We start from the raw sequence: 24,911 nt of genomic DNA, 5'->3' as shown, positions 1-24,911 counted from the left end.
TAAGTAGTTTTCATATTCTTAATCAGTAATAAAGGAGATTTAAAACAAGCCCTTACCGACCTCAGTAGTTGCAAGCACTGTGGAGCAATTCAAGTGGATGTAAATCCAAAATCTATTTTGCAATAATAAAATTGATTCAGTATCTATGTAATGTGAAGAGCTTGTTGGGTTACTAAGAGGTCACCTTTATTATTTTGTCCCCATAATAATATTAAAAGTAACAAAATATTGATATTCTTCTCTTTTCCAGTCCCTGGTGCTGCTCATGGATTGGCCAGAAGCTACCAGTTTTGCCTGTTTGGTCGCAGGTTATTACCGGCTGCTTGTAGACTCTAAGAAAGGAATTTTCTACAGAGCTACCGGTCATTTGCCTCCGCCTCAGATTATGAAGGCAGGTATGACTTTCATCTCCTTCCTGGCATAAACTCACCAACGTTGCAATCTCAACATTTGTATCTACTTTTATACCTGATTTGTATTTTCTGTACCTTTTTTCCAATATTCTCAAAGGGTTTCCTTATAAAACAATGAATCTGACTTTTAGTTATGGAGAATCTTCCTGGTTTATGTGTTTGGGAAGGGAGTGATTGATTCAGGAGTGATGTCAAATTTATATAGAGAGCCCGTAGCCTTCTACATAGTTACATAGTAGGTAAAGTTGAAAATAGATATAAGTCCATCAAGTTCAACCACTAGGGAAATAAACATATCCCAGATATAAAACCCTATGGACATAATTTGTCCAGAGGACAGCAAAACACTTACTCCACCTAGGAAATAATTTCAAGTATGAAAAAGTTGTGAATTTATATACTCGAACCTGGGATGTGTAATGGCAAACCAAAACTCCCCCCTGCTTAGTGATTCACCCAAACAAACTGATTTTGTTTTGTGACCATGTAAAGAAGACTTTTTTGAACATTTTATGAGTTTTAAGTGTTGTAAAATATTACATTGCGGCATTGTTGTCTTCTAAAATTCCATACAGCTTTTATACAATTTACAATTTAGCAAAATATGTTTTAATAAAGCCTGCTTTTGGTTTTACTCCTTCCCTCTGCGCTCCTAAAGAAGACCTATCACCAAAATGTTTACTTTACATAAAAAGGTACACAAACCCCTTTATGTAAAATAAAAATGATATTTTTTTGTGGACAGGATTTAAACCCTCCTGTCTTTACTGCCACGGCAGAATGGGAGCGCAGAGCCTCCTGGGACACACACGTCGCACATCCCAGGAGGCTTCTGGCTGCTCCTTCAGCGCTTGGCCAATATCAGGCTTGCGCAGAAGGAGCATTTTCAGTGGGAAAAAAATGTCGATCTCATGCATGTACAATGAGATTGGCACACTTTTTTTCCCCATTTACAGTGGCTACATCACCCGATCTCGCTCCTGCGCAGTGCAAGATCGGGTGACATAGGTAGAAGTTGGAAGATGAAGAAAGAAGATGGTGGAACTCCCAGACACCATGGACCAAGGCAGATTACAGGACAATGCGGGACCCGATCCAAGAAACCTCCGGTAATGGTGAACACGTCTTTTTGCTTTTAGATCAGTTCTGCTTTAAAATGTTTAAAAAAACAGTAAATAGCCTCTCAATTCTTCAGCGCTGCCCTCTGCCTACTCCACCATCACTGGTCACCTCTATACTTCCTTGTTGACCCCATTGTTTATTGTGAACTTAAAGTATCAGTGACTTCATGCAGCTTGGGCTCACAGTTTCAAAAAAAAAATGGCACCCATTCGTAAGGAATTACGAATATTATTGAGGCAGAAAAACTTGTTTGGATGCACAATATCTACCCACAAGCTAAACCTTTGTACAAACACAAGGAATGCACTATTATAAGTCCAGCAACATATAAAGAAAAGGTGTGCAATGTAATTTACAAAAGTACATATTTTGATTACTATTTGTCCAATACCTGGAAATCTTACACCATTAGTCACAGCATTATTGTAATTCTTCCCAACATTTGGGACTGTTCAGCACTATAGAAGGAGGAAGAACTGGCTTGCCATGTGGTTACATGGAAGATACCTGGATTTAAGATATGCAAACATTTATCTAAAAAAGAAAACCAATGGAATCAAAAGAAAAAGAATACTAAGCTGCAACATATTATATTTTTTGTTCTTGTGCTTTGATGTGGGGATTATATGTGTGTGAGGGGGGGGGGGAGTTTAGGAGTACGCTGACATTTTTTAAACTTGCCTGCAAAATTTACGTTTTTTTGGCTGTCGACTTCCTTTCACTCTACTTCGATTCCGCTATTTTCTCTGTCCCTTCTAGAAGATTTCTTTGTATGACTCAGCAGCAAGATTTGCAGATTTGCTGATGTTATCACCTTCGGCTTTTGCAGTTGGTTTGATGCTGTAGTACAGACACATAATGATATTTTACAGAGATGTCAAGAGTCTTAGGAGTCAGGGCAACATTTTGTAATGGTGAAATTATCAGAACGATTGCCTGCTTCATCAACAAGGAAGCCAAGGAACATGCAAATACATTGTGGAAAAACTGCAATTCCCTACAGAGAACGTTCGTGCTATTCAAAGTATGGTGATTGCATTGCCTCTCGGGTGGCAATTTTTTACTTGTAGGTATCCAGGTATTTGGCATAGGCCGAACAGTCAATGAACATATTCTACAAGTCAAAGTCATCAAGGTTATCCATCACTTTTCACATTTGTTTTCACATCAACAGTCAGACAGATTGGCCCTGATTTAATAAAGCTCCCCAAGGCTGGAGAGGATACACTATCATCAGTGACTCTGGGTGATCCAGCAAACCTGGAATGGATTTCTTCAAAGTCATAATTCTAGCAGCAAGAAATGTAATGGGGGTTACAAAGGAAACCAAATTATCTTCTAAGCAACTCAAGGACGGTCTCACATTGGCCAATTGACTCATGAATTGATGTTCATGAGTCCACCATCAGAAGAGCAGTAAACAGCAATGGTGTGTATGGCAGGGTAACAAGAAGAAAGCCACTGCTCTCATCCAAAAATATTGCTGATCGACTACAATTAGGTAAATATCATGTGGAAAAAACTGAAGGATACTGGAAGAATGTTTTGTGGACAGATGAAGACCAGTCCACAGACATCCTAGCAAGACCTCAAGGTTCGTGCAGTGTTTCTCAACCTTGGTCACAGAACCACTTCCATAAATATTATATCCACAGATCTTAGTATATTAGTGTGGTGGTCAGTGGGAAGAATTCCTCTTACATTGCTGGCCATTGGGAATAATGTCACCCTTACAGATAGTTATAAACATCATCCGGGTCACTTATACTGACCTGAGAGGTACAAATTGCTCAAGGAACCCCCAGCAACCTCTGGAGGAACCTTGGTTGGGAAATGCAGCCATTGCTCCGCACATAAGAGAAGAGGTACAGGAAACCAAGGCTTGGATTTACCAACTTTCTAGATGACTGAATGCTAGAAACCATTGACTGAATTCATATCCGCATTGCTGGATAACAATCCTACTGGGATAAGCATTTTCATAGCAGAAAGAGCTTCTATGTCTTCAGAATCCTGACTGTGTAAAACTTCAACCAATACATCAAGTGATTGGTATAAGCTGACCAAACCATAAACATATTCTACAGTAATCATCAAAATCTTTCTTCACCATTGATCATTTCTCTTCACATCAGTGCACAAGAGTTGCAGGAAGACAAGATTTAGATTTTCTAGCTTACACGGATGACTCACTGCTAGAACCAATTCTCTGAAATCGTATCTGTATTATGGGATAACAATCCAACTGTAAAGAGCATTTCCATAAATCATAGAGCTCCGATGCTCTCAGAATCCTGGTTGTGGATGACTTTGACCAACGCATCAAGAATATGACATTTCTTTTCCCACGGAAGCCATATTTTTCGCTTTGCTCTGAGAAGGCTCAAATAAATAAAATGCGATATCTAATAATGACATATTTATTGTAAATTTGTATTTTGAATTTCAGGAAACTGCAGGTGTGGATGCTTACCTTGACTTCAACCCCTCTTATCATTATTAATGTTAAACAGGATCTAAATAGCGCCAACATATTACGCAGCGCTGTACATTAAATAAGGGTTGCAAATGGCAGACAGATACAGACAGTGACACAGGAAGAGGAGAGGAACCTGCCCCGAAAAGCTTACAATCTAGTAGGCGGAGGGAAGTATCACACAATAGGAAGGGAACCCCTATGGTGAATCAGAACACCTCCCTTAGAGTCTTGTACAACACTGCAGATCCAAAGACCAGTGTTGTTGTTAGGAGGACATCATGGAATGTAAAACTCCACATCTGGTGTCTCACTGTAGCAGAAAAGATCTTGCGGCATTCCCAAGAAATGGATATCATTGTTGCATGTGCAGTGCTAAAATGCTGCAATGGAGAGTTGCAAGTTCAACAAAAGTAGGCAAGACTACTGATTTGAGTCAACAGAAAGCAAGACAGGTAGGCAGGTAAATATCCCATCCGCTCCGTCTTTGCCATTTCTCTTCTTAACTACTAATTTATTAATATCCTTATCTGTTATGTATTTTGACGCCTATGTCTTAGCTATCTATTTGCAACCCCCTATTCTTCTCTATTTAACTGTGACTAAACTACGACCATTCAAGTATTTGCTCACATAGTTCTTTGAGCTATCAAACACATCCTCGCTGACCTCTCTAGCTGCAGGTACTGTGGAGAAATATATCTTTTAGCTTTTAGCAGATCAGCACACCCCACTTACCAGTTTCATCAGTGACTGTTACACTTACCTCCTCCTCACTAAAGCACTGGCGCCTTCCTCCTGCGCATGCGTGCAGTTCTGAGCCCAGGCTCGCCTGCTCTTCTAAGTTTAATCAACAATGCTCTTCCATCATCAAATCAGGAGATAGCCCCTTAATAGCTCTTGGCTATTTAGCTGGCTTAGACGCAGCACTTAGCGTTTGAACAATGTGTCTTCTGATTACTGATGAACCCCCTAGCTCTACTGAGCATTTCCTCCACCTGTTGGTTAATTGAGTGTATCCCAGTCCAGCTCCTGTGCTAACCTTTTGTTGTCCTGTCTGTTGTTCCTCAGCCTGTTTGCTTGTGCTGTTCCTGTGTCCCAAGTGTTTCCTGTGTCGTCCTCTTTCCCCCTGTGTCTTTGGTGACCCCCGTGTCACGGAGTGTATTTTCTGGATTTCTTTATTTGACCCCTGGCTTTGTTTCTTACCTTTCTTGTTTGCTGCCCCTCTTTGACCATTCTTTTGCCCACTGACTCTGTACCAGGCATTATTCTGCACACCCTGCTGTGTCCAAGGACTCTAACCTGGCAACAGTCTGCAGTGCAACATTCTCACCTCTAGAGGCTCTGGAGAAAACCAGGCTGTTACCTAGACCAGCAGTCGCCAACCGGTGGTCCGCAAAAAAATTTTGGTGGTCCGTGGCTCTGGTCGGTGCTCCCCCCAGTAGGGACAGGAGATGGACCCCGCTGGGGGGGGGGGGCACACCTGCCAGAGCCGCAGACCATGGGCAAGAAAAAGCTTCGGGCGGTGGGCCGGTTGTGTCTCTGGCGATGAAAGAGTGGGCCGGTTCTGGCATCATGACGTCACTCTGGGGAAAGTTTCTTCCCCTGCTCATGTGCAGTCTGGATTCTGAGCATTTAGTGGTCCGTGAGGTCTCGAAAGGTTGGTGACCACTGGCCTAGACTCTGCACCTTGACCTTCCTTAGGGCTCATACCATCATACCCCCTACTGGTTTCATCTCTCCAAGGGTGGCAACTCAGTTTCCCTTGCTGCCTTTCCAGCAGTTTCTCAGCAGTTCAGCCACACCTTGATTCCCCCTTCCTAAATTTCCTACAGTTTTACAGTTTACAGTCACCAAACAACTTGGGGAACCTCAGTACTTACTTGCTGTATGTAAGCCTATGAAAGTTAACCAGATGATGAGACATTGTCCATTCCACTGCCAAATTCCTGCTGCCACTCTGCATAGCGACTCCCTCCAGTGTGCACTGCAAGCGTCAGTATATGGCAATCAAGAAGACGTAACCACCCCATGGGCCAAGGTTTGAAGACCACGGTTGTAACTGGCCTACTTTCTGCAGCTGTTTTGCAAGGGGGATACACGCATCTGTCTGAAATACAAATGGCCGCCACAGTATCTACAAAGGCAGCAAAACATGAAAAAGAAATATACTGTCTTCTGTTTGTATAAATCGAAATCTGTAGTATTGTAAGCCAAATTGTTTCATTTTATATTGTTAAATAAAGCCAGGCTGTATAAAAATTATTATATTTGAATGTCATTTTGTTGTTCTTCCATTGGGATCCAATCGCTTCCCTGGCAGCACTCTAAAGATCAGTCTCCTCCATATTTGACTCGAGTGGTCCTAGATGTCCCTGCTCAGTCGGGAAAGGTTCCCTTAATCCTCTGGAACCCCCAACATACCCAGACCAATTGGAAGCAGAAAGTTGTTGAATGACCTTCTTGTCCTAGCATTTACCACGTCTTAAAGGAGAGAACTTACCTCAAAAGTATATTCTGTTTTCCTTATCCTTCTCTATCTAAATATTACAACAAAACCAGCATGATACGCCAAGAGCAACTGCAGGTGTCACCAATCCTTAGAACCCTACCTACCCTCACAGAAAAACCCCTGGACTTGTTGCCTCCCCACTTAACATTTTCCTGCTACATGGTGGTAAACCAAAACTGTAACCTTACCACCATTCCCTCTCATCACTTCTTTGTAACTAATTTAAACAGTATCAGGAGGAGAGGAGGAAAGAAAAAAAGAGCGGTTTAGAGTGGCGCGTGTTGTTCATGTAGAAGGACTGTTAATTCAGGGTGGGATTCTTTTTTGGGATCACATTCCTGAAGTGTCAGGGAATTGCACTCATGAGCTGCCACTCATTTATTGTACTACCTGCAACTTTTTGACACTTCGGGAATTTGACCTGAAAAAATAATTCCACCCTGAATTCATGGTCCTTCTAAATGAACAGCCACAGAATAGATGGCATATACTCTACCATTGAGCTGCTTGGAAGTCAGTCCTAATATAGCTTGGTCCTACACCATTAAAGCACCAAGCCTGCTGTAATTTATGAGACCTGTTGAGCAGAACTGCTCCCTTGAAGAAGCAGAAAATCTGCGAAACGCATCAGACCTTGTAATTGCAACTCACAGGACTCAATACTCCATTATTCGTGTATGGACTTTTATTGACAAAGGACTAATGTTACTAAATATTCATTATGAATTTATTATTTGTTATATTCTTCTTTTAACTGATTAGAAATAAATTATTTAACAAGCGTGCTATTCTAAACCTCCTCCTGCACTGTTACTGTCCTTACCTATTTAACTATGGATGTGACACAATTGATAATGAAGGGGTTGTTGTATATTTGCATGTTAGTTAAGCAGCCTTTTCCTTTACCAGAACTCCTATGACCTGTCTTTATCTGTCAATGTGGCAGACCATAAGTCTGAAAGTGTTGCAACACCACCACAGCACATGTTCCCACCATTGAATAAGGCTGAAACAGCTAAATACATCTACAAAAAGGATTTGTAAATCTTTCCTTCCAAGTCCTACAATACAGCCGTGTTTTGCTGGGGTGGATCTTATCTTTGTGTTCCTTTTATATGCAGGTCTCTTCTCCACCCCTACCCTGTGACTAGACAGTAAATGGAGAAGCAGAAAACAAATAAGCCCCTCTTGTCACCCTGCCCTCTTCTTCTATCATTTGCACTGTAGCAAAAGTGAATAGCTTTTTGCACTTTCTCCCTCCCAATCTCTGAGCTTTGCTGTACAGTCTGTGCACTGTAAGACGCTGTTGGTTAAATTCAAGTACTTCTTTTAATAAATACAAAGCTGCCTTTGTTTGTGTCTTTTATTTCTTCCTAATGTTTATATAAGCAGGAACAAATTAGAAATTCATTAAAGAGCAGTGCTACATACAGATGTGATATTTGTATAGACATTTTTGGAGCAGTAATGTACGCGGTGCATCGGACGTTAGCCAGACATTGGCAATCATATCAGGAATAATTAAAAAGGACAATGCCATTTACTTGTAACAATGACACTTACTCAAATGGAAAGTGTGAAGCAAACAGACATATGGCTGTCTCATTATAAAGTAAACAGAATCTGCAGGAAGAGAAGATACATCACATTGGCAGCATCTCCTCCGGGCAATCACAGCATAAATCAATAACGCCTGACAAAGTGGACAAAATACGGCTTATAAAGCTACATTTTGTAACTAGAGAAAAAAAATCATTTTGTAAGTACTGTAGGATTGGAATTACAATTGTGACAACCAGCAGTTAAAAATAACATAAATCGGTATCAAGAAGGCAACACACAATCCATCTGACGTTGAGTATGCAGCTGTAAGTACTGAATTTGAGCAAGATACTGGTGCAGAGGATATCGAGATGCCAATTAGATTGGTAAAATCACTTCCGACTCCAACAAAACGAAAAACAGTTTTAGTATCTTTTGGGGGTGCCAAGCTGATTCGTAAAGTTTTTTAGAATTTCAAGAAGTAGCTAAAGGTCAAAAGATGATGTTGTCTTTTTTTTCCTATAATTTTTGGGAGCTAAAAGCATGTGTAGAGCTACAACTCAACACCTAGGGTGGTATGACTAAATCTTGGCTAGGACACTCTCTATGGAGTGTCACACTTACCTCTTCCTCACCATAGTGCAGGCTCCTTTTTCCTGTACATGCCGGCAGTTCTGACTCTGGTTGCACCTGCTATTCCAAGTTTTATCAGTTTCACCCAACCCGCCGGTCAATCAGGAAATAGCCTCTAATCATCTCTGGCTACTTAGCTAGCTCAGTCACAGCACTTAGTGTTCGTGCAACGTGACTCCATTAGTGCCGAGCCTCCCATCTCTGCTGAGCATTTCCTGTACACCTGCTGCTTAATTCAGTGTTTCCTCTGTCCAGCTCCTGTGTTAACTCCTTGTTGCCCAGTCTGTTGTTTCCAGCCCATTCCCTTGTGCTGTTCCTGTGGACCTCTCTGTCTGTGGATATTCCTGTGTGTTATGTTTAAAACATTTCAAAAAGCAAAATTACAATAACATGGGGTCAGTTTATCTGGCTTTTTATCTACCTCCCTTTTTGTTTTTACAGATTAAAGTATTTTGAGTTGGTTATGATTGGTCATCTGTTCTTAAATGATCTTTCATGCATTATTGTTGGCCAACAGTAGATGGTGCTGTGTCCTCATGTGAAGCATTACAAATTGTCTTTGACATCTCTGATCTGTCAAACCATGTAGTCCTAAGACACACCACCAAGTGTCATCCAAGTATAAACCAAGATTCTTTTTTATGGGTTATATTCGGGTATGTAAGGAGTTGACCCAAAGATATGGTCTTATATAATATTAGAGACACCAGATTATGATTATGGTAGGGACATAAGAATATGGACTCTGTAAAAGTACAATTAAATATGTTGGTCATGTTGCATCATGTTGCATCTAGGCAAATTATATCCTGAGGAATCTACAGTTTATTCCATGTCTCAGTTAGAAATCCTCACCAGTAAATTAAACCCATGGAAAGGGCATAATTGAATCTTAACTATTTTTACCCTATTCTGTCTTTGCTGGGACCCAACTATTATAGGATTTTTTGTTATAAAAATGTTTTGACATATTCTGATTTAATTCCATGTTGTTTACTAAAACTTGCTAAATTACTAAAATTACTAAAAGTGGCAATGATTTCATAAATCTATTTGTTCCTTGTAGATCACATCAGTCTGCCCCCAGTGTCACGCATGCCAGCTTCTGTTAAGGCACCAACCTCCTCCAACATATCTGCAGACTTCACCGAAAAGGGTTCCATTGCCGAACCCCACACTCCACCAGAGAACCCGGAGTCTATCAGTCTGTGCTACCTCCATCTACGGGACAAGAAGGGGAGAGATGTCAACCAGAATGTTGTTGCAGATGAGGCCAGACCAAGAACAAAATCTGATCCCACACCCAAGGGGTCTTCCCCCCAACCTGGATCGGAGGGGGCTCCGGATCCGCCCGAAGTCTGCAGGTCCCGTTCCTTCACTTTGGACAGCCAGGTGAAAGTGGAGAGTACCCAATTCTACTGTGATTCCTGTAAAGCCAAACTGAAGCATCGATCTGGGGGAGGTGGGATGGATGTGAAGTGTATGAATTCATGTGGGTCATCCACCTGTAGAGACAATTCAGTAGACCTCATATCTCTGCCACCTCCAGAAAACAAGAAAGCTAAAGAACAAGAAGAAAGTAGATGTAAAGGAGAGATCTTGCCAGTTGATCGGGATGTAGGTGAGACTGCAACCTTTTTTCCTTCTGCTGCACCACCACCACCAGGATTTGGAGACAACAGTTCAGATGAGGAGGACCCAAAGCGAATCATTCAAAAGGGCAGAGAACAGAAAAAAACAAGAGTAAACCCCGTATTTGGCTATGAAGAGTTACCAGTCACATTAATTGACAATGTCCAAACAAGGACAGTCCGAGATCATGCAAGGGAGCTGGATGATGCACTGGTTTCCACGCTCCAAGCTCTGGAGGCTCTTGCTGCTTCTGAGGATTATACCAGCGCTGCACCTCAGTCCACAGCAGGTACATTGAAATGCATTTAGGTATATCCAAGGCCCAGTTTTTGATACAGTTACAATATTTGATAGATAATGTCCTTGTATTCTGATTTGTTGGGTTTTTTGGCAACATGCGAGTCATAATGAATGGCATCCCAAGTCATTCCTATGGACGGTGTCACAGGAGTAGGCTTTTCCTCCGTTGCGCTGATGTACTTCCAGTAATATATTAGCACTGAAACCTACACAGTAGTCTTTCTCTACCATTTAAAAATAATGGTTTGGGTGTTAGAGAACCCCTGACGTAATCAGTTAATTGGAAAAATGCAATTTTACATTGGTTGCCAGTCAAAAGCATGTCTCCCATACATTAGTGGTCAGAATGCCACCCTTACACACTAAATGGTCCTTGGTTTCATGCAATTGGCTCTGCCAAGTGGTGTTGGTGCCCTGCAGGTGCCATCTTATGGAAAGTCAGCTAGTCACAGTTCAAGGAACTCCTGGCAACATCCGAAGGAACCTAAGGTTTCCACAGAACCCTGGTTGAGAATGGCTGCCGGTTGGTGACCAGTCACTTAGAAAGGACAGAGAGGGCATGGACGTTTTGTTTCTTAGAAAGTTGATATTGGGGTCAGTGCTGCTAAATATAGCAATAAAGAATTTGCAAACTGCTTTACCAATTTGTAGATACATGTACTTTAAATATTGTGCTAATCTTGCCATAAGTTGATAAAATTCTTACTATTTTGCAGGCCTCTTTGTCCTTGCTGCCATCACTCCAGAATCATCTTTGGATTCTGGTCATGAAACTAACTCTTCAGAGCTAACGGATGTATCAGAAATGGTTACTGCCCTAAAGCAACATCACAATACCGCCTACTTCCTGGCCCACCACCTCAACAAGGAAAGTCTTATTTCACGAAAGGATCTTCCATTTAGAATACAGACCTGTGCTGCTCAGGCTGTCCTTGCTTCTCCCTATCCATTGAGCAAAGATTCTAGCCCTTTATTAAAACCTGCCCTGTTGCAACAACGTTTGACAGGGAGCAGCCTAGAACACGAGTCTGTGGGTATTACATCAAGTCCAAAATTTAATTTAAATAATAGCGTATCCGTACTAACATCTCCTGCAAAATCTAAAGAAGACATAAGATCTACCATTCCCCTAGAGCCAATAAAGGTTTCCCAGAATCTCTTAATTAGGAGTCCAAACACTGCAACTTCAGCAGAAGACTCCTCGGAGAAAGGCTTCTTATCAACAAGTCCAATTGCCCCGAGTACTTCATCAGCTATACTGAATGATAGGGATATTGAGAAAGAAAAAAAATCCCTTGATAGCCCATGTGGGTGCCGAGTTTCACAAGGAGAACCTTCTCCGGTCAACTTGGATGTATCTAGCAATGGAAATCAGGAAGTTCTTAATTTGTCCCCAACAGATGATGAGAGACTTCATGCTAAAGCTTGCTCGGCCATAAGCTTTGAAGAAAAACACTTAGGCCACAAGAAACCAGATAAAAAACAAATAGCTAAACCCCATGTCAACGAGGTAGCTTCAAAAAATGTCAGCAAAAGAAAGCAGGAAGATGTTGGTAAAGATGAAAAAAGAGAACATATTCCATCAGTTCCAAACCTCTTCTTGTTGACTACAGACAATGCAAAAGTAAAGGTCAAATCTGAAATGGATAAAGCAGTTGCCTCAACAATTTCTGAAAAAGTGCCTGCTCCAGATGAGATGGATGAATGTGCTAAACCTCGGGCCCGAGGACCTTTAAAGTTAAGGAAGTTATTCTCTGCCACGTTTCCCACGAGAATGAGACGTGAAACCGATGAAAGACAAGCACAGCTGCGCAAAGTTAAGCAGTACGAGATGGAGTTCCTTGAAGAACTGCTTAGGCCACAGGGCAAAATAGGTGGGCCACGTCAAGAAATCCTTTATCCTCTGGTGCCTAGACCTTGCTCATGTCAGGTGCGTAGCAGCCCTCTTCAAAAAGTGCCGGGTATGTCTCGTGAACAAAGACGCAGCTGTGATTGTAAACGTATAACAAGAGGTATCCATGTCCCACCGAACAGTACTTTAGAGACTGAACCAAGAAACAGGCCAAGGGTACGGGACACAGGTCACCCAGGGGTTCGACTCGTACGCTCCTCTAGTTTAGAATCAAGGGGATCCGAAAAGGTGACTTCATGTCTTACGGCCGGTGCAACGCGTGTGGAAAGCGCTGCTCATTCCACAAATCTACCACAAAAGCAAAGCACCAGCGAAGTTAAGAAAAAAGAAGCGCCAAGCAACCCACCTCCTCCTAAACCACAAAAGAAAGAGTTTGAACCTCAAGTGTTAAAAAGCAAAACACCAGAAATGGTGGGGAACAAAGAAGAGCGAAAAACATTAGTTTCCCTACCAGTAGAGGAAGAAGTATTTTCAGTCCAATCAAAATTGCCTGCAGAAGAAAATGTAATTCCGGGAGATAAATGTTGCTCCATCCGCCACTGCTTTAACTGTCGACGGTGCTCATCGGCTGATGAAAGCAGTGACAGGGATGAATTATCATACTCCATTCCCATGCAGATTCTTCCAGGAATCAATTTAAATTCAGAGACCACCCCACTGTTAAGCCAGACTCTTCAAGTTCTGGATGCCAGTGTGTGCAGCACTCATGAAGATAATCAGACGCAAGAGATTGATCTTCGCACGGCTACATTTGAGGGCAGCTTGGCCAAGGTGAATGCTCTGCGTGGACATTCATATTCCCTTCCTGATGGTTTTGTGTCTGTTCAACGTGATACCAGTGAACTTCTTACCGTGTTGCGTCAATGTGTGGTCAGCACTGAGGCTGGTGAGCCCAAGCTAGACTCAACACATCTCAGCCAACGCAAACAAGAGTTGACCATGCGATTTAAGGAGTTCCGTGCATCCTGTAGAAGAATGGCTGGAGTGGATAAAAATCCAGAGCATATGTTATCAGCGGTGACTTGCAGCTTTCAGGTCCTCTGCAGTCTGATCGAGACCTTTGTAAAACTGGTGTTTTTGATCCGTTCTGAAAGCCAACGTCAAGAGCTCTTGGCAAAAGTGGAAGAAGTGGTGAGAAATTATACTTTCTTACTTCGAGCAGCAGAAGAATCTAGTACTCGGACTGTTGGGCAATGCAATACCGTGGTGGGACAGTTAGCCAAGCAGTCTGCCACTGTAGCCACAGCGGTTAGTACTTTTTCTCGTTCGATTAAATCTTTCATGAGCAAACAGTGAGTGAAAGTACGATTGAAGTTTGTTTCTAGGCAAAATAAAAAAAAAACATATTCAGTATATAACTGTAGTATATTTTATTACCTTAAAAGTGCTGGAAGTGCAAAAACATACGTGATGACCTGGCACAAAACTTCAGTGAGCTCATATTTAAAGCGGAAGTAAACCCTGGGAATATTCACGTTACCATTTCAGTCACGGGCACCGCCATCCTCTCCTTTGAACTCTTCTGCATTATGATTGTCCTGGCAGTTATGATGTAACCCCTGCAAGTTAGCAAATTTTTGCAGATGGACGGCGAATAAGCAGGTAGAAATACTTATTGCAGATGGGACATTGCCTTTTTCTTTCTGCAATAAGGACCAAATTTTAAAAGTGGAACTTTAGTTGACAACATGGTGCTTATATTACCATGTAAACCTTAGCAGAGTTATCAAACCTCTGCAATTCTCTTGTGACGAACTACAGAACACCTACGTCTCCCCAAACAGAGGGTGTTTTGTAGATCAGGGAAAAAAGCAGGCATGGTTGGCAACATTGCTTGGCAAATGTTGTCAGCTTGTTACCAATGAATGGAGCTCAATGGGCAAAATCAAAAGCTATTTTTCTGTACTTGCAGCAGTTTTCAAGGGATATATCACAGAAAATGTGCATCGTATTGGCCAAATGTACTAAATATGTTTTTTTCTTTATTAGTTTCATTTTGCCAAGACACTTTAAATTTGTTAAAAGTCGATTTTGTTGGGGAAGTTATTATTCCCATATCTCTCTTAATATTAGCCTGCCAGCCTTAATGTGCGAATGAGAAAAAAATAAAACGTTTTAGGAGCAGAAGATCAAGATGGTGTATTAAATAATAAAAAAACATAACAAAACTGTTAACTCACTATGTTCCTCTGGTGAATAGGTTTCTAGGATATTCCTCATCTATGCCTTCACATGTAAAGATGAAATAATAATATGAATTGCCTCTGTACATAGCTACCAGTCCCACTGTGACATGCTTTAGTCTTGCCTTTCACCTTCAGAAAGCTATAGATTTATATAACCGGAACAATGTTACAACAACATAAAAACAATAAGAGGAGGTGATTGCTGGAACAACATTCTATATATAGTACTGGATGTCTGCATAGACCAAAGAATCTGTGAGAAAGGCAAAATTAGACTACTTGTGTATTTATTCAATATAATTGTAGCTTAGCAAATCTTATTATATCCTATTACCAGAAACTGTTATTTATAATAAATGGTGTGCAGAGTACATTTCAATGGGATTAATTTTGTACCCATAACATTCTTCTTGTATAGTAAGCTGAAGATATTTCAAAATTGAGAAATTGTTTAGACCAGATCAGGGTAATAAATCTTCTGGCACAGTATGATACTTTGAATGGTTTTCTATGGTGTTCAGTCTATCAACGCTTGGTAGACAATGCCAAGACAACCTAGGTGGATTTTACAGACTTGAAGGTTCTAATTTCTTCTGGTCATGGTATGGCTTGTAGTAGTCATTTTCAACTGGACGTCAACTATAAGGTTGAAGACGTTTTACTGCTCATCCAAGTGGCTTCATATTCAAGTCATTAGCCTTAGGATTTGAGTTAACATTGGCCATGAGGTTGTGGTGTGTCTACTGTTTCCTTATGCCAGGGAACTGATGTCTTTGGCAAGATGCATCCTCTAGTTGTAGCCCCAAAGAGCTTAAATGGGGGTGTTGCAGTGAGCTGTACTGGTGCTTTAAATGTACTGGTACTATAAATGTGCAAACATTGGTGCTTTAAGAACCAAAATGCTGTGTATGTGACCAAGTGCTTGGCAAGGGGCAAAGATCCTGCTGAAAGTGACCCTCAAACCACCCATTTCTCCTCTAGACCACATCCCAATTTTTTCCCTATGTTCTTTGTTTCTGTAGAATTAAAACTTTTTTTTTTGGTTCCCATTGACATAATCACCAGTAGGCTTGTAAAATGTGTGCAGGGACAAATTCTAGAAGGTCAGTTCTAATTGAAAAAGGAACACCCCAAGAACTTTTTGTACACACATTATGGGAATCAAGGCAGCAATATTGATTCATTGTTAAGGAAATGGATGCATGCCTATGGAGAGGGATAAAGAAAGAATTAGTGCATTGAGGGGGGATAGGCATTCTGACAACACTGGTCGAAATTTCAGTGTAGTAGATGGGCTTTGTTGTCACTCCCAATAAGTAGGTACTCGCTGTCTTTTGGCACTTGCACTGCTTTTAAAAGTATATTATATGGAAAAATGTATTGAAGATAAATTGAATATGACACCCTTGATAAAGGATTTCTGTTCAATTGAGTGTTAGCAACATACCCCGACATTTATAGCCACATGGGTAACTACATATACTTCGTCCAGGCATATGAGTCACGGCATATGAGTGCCCCCAGTATTTATAACTATGATACTTGGATGAATATTGAAATCTTTTCAACATTACTGAAGTCCACTTGGGTCTGCTGACTTCTACCATATACATAAATAATGCAGATTTGTTGGCATTATTATATAAATTAAATATTCCGGTCCTATCATACAGTCTTGACCTTATATCTGATAGTAGATGATTAACATCTGCAAAACAAAATAATGAGTTATGTAATTTGCTACATAGAGATGACTTTGAAATGTAAAATGTAAAAAGTGCCTAGTTTCCTAGTGATATTTTATTTATATGTTCTAATAAATATTTGGCTTCTTTTTTTGTATGGACCATACCACGTGTTTTGTGGTATGCTATGTACACTGTGATGAATGTTTTGTTTAGAATTGGTTTGCTATACTGCACAGGCATACATGAGTGCGCATCTACATCTGTTCACTTACACAAAGGTGAATTTAAACTGCGGCACAGGATGCAGATTGCAAGAGTGCATTGAAAAAAAGGTGTGCAAAGTCTTACAATAGAAAGCAAAGCAGACACCCCATTAGTAGAAAAACCTGCTCATGAGCAAGCTGCAGAGAAGAATCCTTGCTCCAGGTATGGAAGCCATGGTTTGTCTGCAGAGGTCCAACACCCCTCCTGCTTAGCCCAGCCTATATCTTTTCCATCAACAAATTACATTATATTGATTGAAGAAATGAAGTGCTGGCTCAGTATGGGTCAGATTCATTATATCTTGTGTTCTTCTATCTGAACCACTATTATGAGAAAGGAAATTGTGGTGGGGTAGAAAGAGCTTTGGATCCAGCTGTATTGACTTGCAATAATTCCGAAATTGTATTCACAATAATTGCATGTGCTTTAAAATGTGTCTCCATCCAAAACCATCCTATGCTGGCTGATGGTTGAGCTTTTGTCTCTTTTTTATGTGGATTCTACTAAGTGTTGAGTGTTTTCAGTGCCAGATCTTGTTAAACCAACGTTTTCTAAAGCCTTCACCCTAAAGTCTATGAAAATAGCCAAAGAACATGCACTGCTGTAGAAGCGATGGCCCCTATCTCCTACCTTTCCACCACCCCAGCTCTGTAGCCTTCTTTAGACTCTTTGTGAATGTGTCCTCCACCGTGTGCTGTGGTTTCTTCCTCTGACCCCTACGTCATCTTAACATGGTTACATACAGAACGATCCAAAATGCCAACGATTTGAGCTACTGGTGGTCTTTGTATGATACCTTGCAGTCATGTAGGACACAGTATTCCCAGGTTCTATAGGTTGGTAGGTGTTGGTAGTGCATTTGCTGTGGAACATCTGCCAGTATTAAAAAGATATGTTGGCCTGGTGGCCCTCAGTGGAGATTTTTGATGATGAAGACAATACAGGCCAGTGGTCAATGACTGGTTATACTTGGTTATGCAGCTACCTGCTCCATGTTCAGGATGGCTATTAAAGCCACTGGTAGTGGGAAATTTACCAGCACCAGCTGCACGTCTAACACTGAAATATCAATGGCCAAGTGCCATAAAGGCAACTGCAAGAAAGGGCCAGGGGGTGCTGAGAAGTTCCTGGCTTTGCCCCTTTCCAGATGAAATAGAAAAATGAGTGTGGGGGATATGACAGCCTAATATCTTAGTATGTAACTGTGCAAATATCAGGTCTTTGTGATTCTGTTTTTCTTTTAGTGAGAAGCTGTGTTGGCAGGGACACAAGCAAGTTTCACGTTGTTGGAGTTACGGGCCGTCATGAAGTTTTTGTTTCTCCAGGGAAAGTCAGCAAAGGACATTCACACTGAGATGTCACAAACACTGGGGGAGAAGTGTCCTTCCTACAGCACTGTCAGAACCTGGATATCTCGTTTCAAGACTGGGCATTTCACCGTTATAGATGAGCCCCGCAGTGCGCGCCCCCCAACCTCAACTGACCCGGCAACCTGCGATGTCCATGAGCTGATTATTGAGGACCGGCGACTATCCGCAATAAAGATAGCCTAGATACTTGACATCTCACGGAGCGTGTTGGGTTTGTTATCACCACTATCCTAGACATGGCAAGCTTTCAGGGAAGTGGGTGCCGAAATGTTTGAACAGTGATCAGAAGAAGGAATGAGTTGAAGCATCCAAAGCCATTTTGGCCCATTTTGAAGATTCACAGGAGTTTTTGGCTAGGTTAGTGACTGAGGATGAAACCTGGCTCCACATCTATGATCCTGAAACCAAGGAACAGTCAAAGGAATGACGCCACAGCGGGCCGAAGAAGTTCCGAATCCAAAAATCAGCCAAAAAAGTAATGGCGTCCGTTTTCTGGGACAAAGGCGGTATTCTGTTGGTGGACTACCTACCTCAGGGCTCCAGTATCACCGGACAGTATTATGCTAACCTCCTGGACCAGCTGAAGAAGGCAATTAAGACAAAACTCCGTGGAAAGTTGACCAAAAGGATGCTTTTTTTGCAGGACCATGCACCTGCGCACACGTCCAACGTTGTGGCTGCCAAATTGAACACCCTGGGTTTCCAATTGGTCCACCATCCCCCCTACTCACCTGACCTGTTCTCTTCGGACTATTATCTGTTCCCAAATTTGAAGAAACACCTGAAGGGGCAACGTTTTGAAGACATTTCTGACGTCCAAGATGCTACTGAGAGCTGGTTTGCAGCCAAACCAAAGGACATTAATTTGAACGGTCTAGAAATCTGCAACTACGCTGTACCAAGTGCATCAGTCTCGGGGGGGATATGTGGAATAAATGTGTTATTTCATTACTCTGGCTCTCTTCTTTCTGGGCAAAGCCTGGTCCTCCCTGTGCTGCACAAAGATGTAAGGCCAATGGGCTAAGTGTTCCATAAACACTGTAACTGCTTGCTTATGGTATAGAACAATCTTGGAGGAGATTCAGGTTGGGTAGATTTTTAAAAAAAAAACATATTGCAACCTAACAGTGTGTTGCTGGAAAAGGGTGAAGGTGAACCTTCATTGTTGAGAATATATGATGGAGAAAGCACTGAGGAGCCAATAAAAGGGCAATTAAAGCCGATCTCCAGTTCCTGCACAACGCTCACCCTATCTTCATCCCCATTTCTTTTTTCTTTGGTGCATGACAGAAACTCACTGATCAGCATTATCCTTGTTTTAGCCTTGTTGCCTCTTCTGGAATAAGCTGGCAAGTTATTCATCAGTGATGGTAAAAATTCATATGTTAATAAGACTACACCCCATCACCCCAAACACCTGCAAGCCATACTTCCTCTGCCATGTCTTCTTTTGCTTCCTGATATCTAATTCTTGGTTGTGTTGTCTATATAGGAAGCATTCCCAATGAAAGCCAAATCACAGCACGTAGGCTGCCATGGTTCCTTTAACCGTCTGGCCAAACTCTGTTGGAGCTTAGACAAGTAGATAACATCAGAGCCCCCCATGTGATGGAGTTCCGACCAGTTGATTGGCCATTCAAGCCTTTGAATTGTCTCCGTACTTTCGAGAGGACGCAGGTAGTTAAGGAAGGGGGCATATCTGAAAGGATTTTTGCTATCATTGTTTCATATCCCTGTAGAAAAGAACATATAATATTACGAAACAATGTAACATACTGATAATGAAATCTTATTTTGCATTTCTATATGTTGGAAATGGAAGTGTGCATAGAACCATTTCCATTGGTCCCTAATACTAAACTAGCTCAAGGCAATTTTGGATGGAAGCAAATGTACCAAAATGTTTTGGGTTGCTGGAAGAGACTTAAGAACCCAATGGAAACTCATGCAGCCTTGGGGTGACTTTACAACCTCCATGCAGACATTGTCTTGGAAGTGATTTAAACCCAAGAATGCAAGGCCACTTAACCTCCATGCAGCTCTCCTAGTTCAACAATAGAGCAAACCATGGATTTTAAAGTGAACCTCCTATGCAGAGCAAAGCAACATTCACTTGCACCTAACCCTCCCCAGTAGCATAATTTTCCTTTCTTTGGATCTACTCCATGCTCAGTTCAGCCTGAGCAAAATGTGAATTATAGCTTACATGTGACCATAGCTTTCTCTGTATCTATAGATAGAACTTAGGTAAGGGCTTCTAAACTGCAATTTATTAGAGTTTTTTTGTCCTATTATGCTTTAAATGCCCATTGCACTGTAAATACTCTGGTAACTGTAGCAGTTAATTCCAGTAAAAATATTATTCAATATACGAACTCCTTATTTTTCCAAATATATTTATTTATATTTAGCTCTGCATTCGCCTACCAACATGCTGATTACAGGGGGCTATACCATGTAACACGGCTGGGGGTGCTTACCATAGCTATTCAAAGTTAAACCTTTTTTTCCAAAACAATACAAACTTATTTCTGCAACTGATCCTAAAGTCTTAGCTAAAGTTATACTTTTATTTGCTGCTAACCTATGTAAACCTAAATTTATTTTAGTCCCTGTCCAATGGGTGACAACTCTGCAGTAATTTTAATGCAGAACAAGCAGCGTTGTCAGGGTCCAACACCTCTACAGGTTATAAAATAATGTTATGGGGGGCATGTCTACTTTAAAAGCAATAATTTCTGTTCAGATAAATATATCTGCTTTTGTTAATTTGTATCCAGTGGAAAAGTTACCATGATCTTCTGATGGTGACATATTACTATATAAAGGGAGAAGCTACAGACTTTTCTGCATGCAGTACCTGGACTAATTTCAGAACTGAAGTCCCCAAGTGGTTCCTGGCACCTTGGCCATTCCAACCACTCAACGCCGCTCCCATTCATTTGCCGCCACAAGGGAGGCGCTGCATGGCTTAGGCACAGTTCCCAGGCAGGAGGAAGCAGTAACTTCACCGCAACCTCACCGCTTGCTGAACTAATTACAAAATGCTAATTACAAATCTTCATTGATGAGAATGTGAAACGTAGAAATTGAAAATCTATCGGTGAATGTATTAAAAAGAGAAATGTCATTGGTGTAAATTGGTCAAAAAAAAATATTGCAAATACAAATGGATTCATCCTTGTGTATCACATTCACTGTACAGGTTCATCCAGCCCTGCCACCTCTAGACTTTTATGGGGTAAACCACTCTTGTATAAACTGTATGTATAAAATATATAAAGTATTATAATGTATATGTACAATGACAATACATAAATATATATTTCACTTACATATATACTGTTTTTCTTGTCCTTCCAAAGCAGTTATTAAAGAAGTATCAGTCTGTTATCCGATGTACCTGTAATCTGGATATCATGGCTAAGACTTAAAAAAAAATGTATGTATTTTATGTATCATCCGTGTGTCTGGTGTCTTCCTTAAATGTGCTGTAAGTTTTCCTTGTTGTGTCTCTGGCTGATTCTACAACTAACATGGAAAGTGCATGCAATAGGAGAGCGTCTGTTGTGTACCTAAACAACTGACACCTAAGCTATCCTGACCCCTACCCTACATACTATTGGTAATACTAATCTAGAGGTAACCATAGGGTACTCCTTCCACTTGGCACTTTGTCCCTCCTTATACAAACACATAATAGGATGCATTACTGGTGTATTTAAGATCTGCACACCCGGGGAAGATAGACTATCACGGGAGAACCTGGGTCATCCAGCAAACTTGAAATGGATCTGGTCCAGGATTAAAAGCCTTTGCCAACTAATCCATTCCAGGTTTCCTGGATCACCAAGGTTCTCAGATAATAGTCTATCTGTTCCAGTTTTGGAGAGCTTTAATAAATCAGGACAGAACAGAATCATTCACACACTTTATGTATGTAGGGTTAGCTCAATACATGTGCCTATGTCTACTAAGTACATTTAAGGCCCTTAAACTATATTGGCCCATCTCTAGTCATCGTTCAAGTAAGTTTACCCATTGAATATAGAAGGAATAAAGGAAAAAGGCCCTCTTAATCAGATACTCCTACTTCTTTTAGCACAGATGTGAAACCTGATTGGTTGACCCAGCAAATTAAAGAGGACCTGTTCTGGGGAAGTGGTGCCTAAAAGGAGTAGAAAAGGGTAAAGGACTTGATATTGCATAAAGGCTGCCTTAAATTGATCTACTGGGCCAGATTTAATAAACATTTCCAAGATTGGAGAGAATATTCTATTATAGGTGGACCTGGGTGATCCATTAAACCTGGAATGGATATCTTAAAAATCATTTGCTATTAGTAAGCAAGTGTTTTCAATCCTACACCAAAAAAATTATTCCAGCCTTGCTGGATCGCCCAGGTCTAATGTGTCTGTGAAGGTGGCCATCTGGAGCAGGGGGTTCCTCATATCGGAGTTGCAGGAAGCAGGGGCAGACATAGCGGTAGATAGGTGCAAAATGTGTCACTGCACAAGGCTCCTGATCCTCCTCAGCCAACAGGGGCCCCTAGTGCAATCCCAAGTCAGTTCTGCATGGGGGCCCACTTTTGGCCATGTTCACCACTGGTTGTTAGGCTAATGATCCGGAAGCAGCAGGAATGGTGGAAGGAGAAGCAGGGAGATCCTTGCATTGCAGATCTTCCTCTCCAGCAAGAATATTGAGCAGCACAGCAGTGTGGTTTTAGTAAATCTGATTATGCTGTCCAGAATTCACCATGGATGTCTATTAAAATTTCCATTTAGCTGTAAATTCCAGAGAGATATGAAGAGTTCACCGAAAATAATTCCTCTGAAGAAGTCTTCAACCCCTAACCCATACACTTCTAAAAGAAGACATCCCAGAACTTATTAAGAATTCTGCATAATTAAATGGCAGATCTGCAAAGATCTAAAGATCCAACCCCAGTCCAGGTCAACCAGGCTTTATTTCATATGCGTGCTGTCCAGAGGTCACCATGAACATCATCCATGAAGTTTTAGGAAAGTCTCACAATGAAATCCTAAAAGCTGTCCTTGCAATTTCATATACTTCAAAAGAGAAAGCTTAGAAGAATTGAAACCACATTGCCGCTTCCTCAGTCTACAACACATGGTTACCAATTTCAGAACAAATAAGAAAACATGTTATGTTGGTTGGGAATGGGGTAATTTTGAAAATGCATGGAGGTTTCCCCAGGAAAACACTAAAGTCGATATATAGGTAAGTACCCAGATCTGGCTGCAATACTCATCTTATTTACAGCGCTGTCCCCAGGAGACTCAGGATGAGACAAATATTATCCTCCATATTGAAGTAAAAAAAAAACAGCTGTTCCAAAGGATTGGAAAAGTCCCTTTTAAATGTTGGTCTAATTTAATAAACAGAGAAGGAATGGAGAATGAAAAATGATAAGGAAGAGAGCAGAAAAGGAAAAAAGATAAAGAAGGGGGGAGAGATATAAATGATAGATAACAGAGATTTGAAAGACAGAAGAAAGTGAGAAATGAAAGATGACAGGTAAGATGATAGATGACAGATTAAACAGAGAAAGGAGAGATACGAGTATGGAAGGAGAGATACAATTGATACGTGACAAATGATGGCTACTAGATAAGACGTTGATAGGGGGAGATAAAATCAGGAGAAGAAACAGAAATACAATTTGCCAGAGAACAATGATATGAAAAAGAGAAGAGAGGGAGAGAAATAGGAGTTAAAGAGTTGGTTGGTTGGAGGGAGAGATGTGATATTAAATAGAAAAAGGAAAGATGGAAAAAGAAAGAGAGAGAGAGAAAAAAAAAAGAGGGAGAGAAAGAGAAGGGGAGAGAGAAAGAACAAGAGAGAGAGAGAGAGAGGCAGAGAAAGAAAGAAAGACAAAAAAAAGAGAAGCCAAGAAAGAAAGAAAGAGAAAGAAAGAAAAATAGTGAAAGAAAGAGAAAGGAAGATAGGGAGAGAATGAAAGAAAGAAAGAGAGGGAGAAAGAGAGAGAAAGAGAAAGAAAGAAAGAAAGAAAGAAAGAAAGAAAGAAAGAAAGAAAGAAAGAAAGAAAGAAAGAAGGAAAGAAAGAAAGAAAGAAAGAAAGAAAGAGGAAAGAAAGAAAGAAAGAAAGAAAGAAAGAAAGAAAGAAAGAAAGAAAGAAAGAAAGAAAGAAAGAAAGAAAGAAAGAAAGAAAAAGACAGAGGCAGAGAAAGAAAGAGAGAGAGAGAGAAAGAGAGAAAGTGAGAAAGAACGAAAGAGTGAAAGACAGAGGGGGAGAAAGAAGGAAGAGAGAGAGAAAGAAAAAGAGAGAGAGGAAGAAAAAGAGAGAGGATGAAAAAAAGGTAGAGAAAGAGAGGGAGAAAGAAAGAAAAAAAGAGAGAGGGGGAGAAAGAGAGAAAGAAAAAGAGAAAGAAAGAAAGAAAGACAGAGGGAGAGAAAGAGAGAAATAGAGGAAGAAAGGAAAAAAGACAGCGGGGAAGGGAGAAAGAGAGAACGAAAAAGAGAGGCAGAGAAAGAAAGAGAGGGAGAGAGAACGAAAGATAGAGAGGGAGAAAGAGAGAGAGAAAGAAAAATAGGGAAAGGAAGAGAAAGGAAGATAGGGAGAGGGAGAGAGAAAGAAATTGGACAGACGGGTACGAGAGATGGGAGAGACATAGGAGATAGAAGAAAAGAGAGGAAAAAATGAGAGATGACAAAAAGAAAACAATGAGATATTACAGATAAATTACATTATTGATATAAGAGAAGGGAGGGATAAGACAGACTGCAGGAGAGAAAAGAAAGAGTAAAAAGACAAAATGAGAGACGATATTGAGGGAGAGAAGTAAAGATAATTTCTAAGGAAACATCTGGAAGATATTT

The 24,911-nt window shown here is 40.9% G+C and overlaps 1 protein-coding gene across 1 annotated transcript in view; it reads left to right on the top strand.

Moving 5' to 3' along the window:
- The window catches only part of FRMPD3 (FERM and PDZ domain containing 3), a 73,194-nt gene extending 51,499 nt beyond the window's left edge, over nt 1-21,695 (top strand). The window contains exons 14-16 of the mRNA XM_072429954.1: nt 251-395; nt 9,765-10,619; nt 11,347-21,695. Of these exons, the coding sequence (XP_072286055.1) occupies nt 251-395; nt 9,765-10,619; nt 11,347-13,838 (3,492 nt within the window). The 3' untranslated portion in view covers nt 13,839-21,695. The remainder of the gene's footprint in view (nt 1-250; nt 396-9,764; nt 10,620-11,346) is intronic.
- Nucleotides 21,696-24,911: the final 3,216 nt, after the last annotated feature.

This window comes from Pyxicephalus adspersus, chromosome Z (genome assembly GCF_032062135.1).
Source record: "Pyxicephalus adspersus chromosome Z, UCB_Pads_2.0, whole genome shotgun sequence".
Taxonomy (NCBI): domain Eukaryota; kingdom Metazoa; phylum Chordata; class Amphibia; order Anura; family Pyxicephalidae; genus Pyxicephalus; species Pyxicephalus adspersus.
Note: the sequence above shows the minus strand (reverse complement) of the source record. Positions and strands in the feature narration are given on the sequence as shown.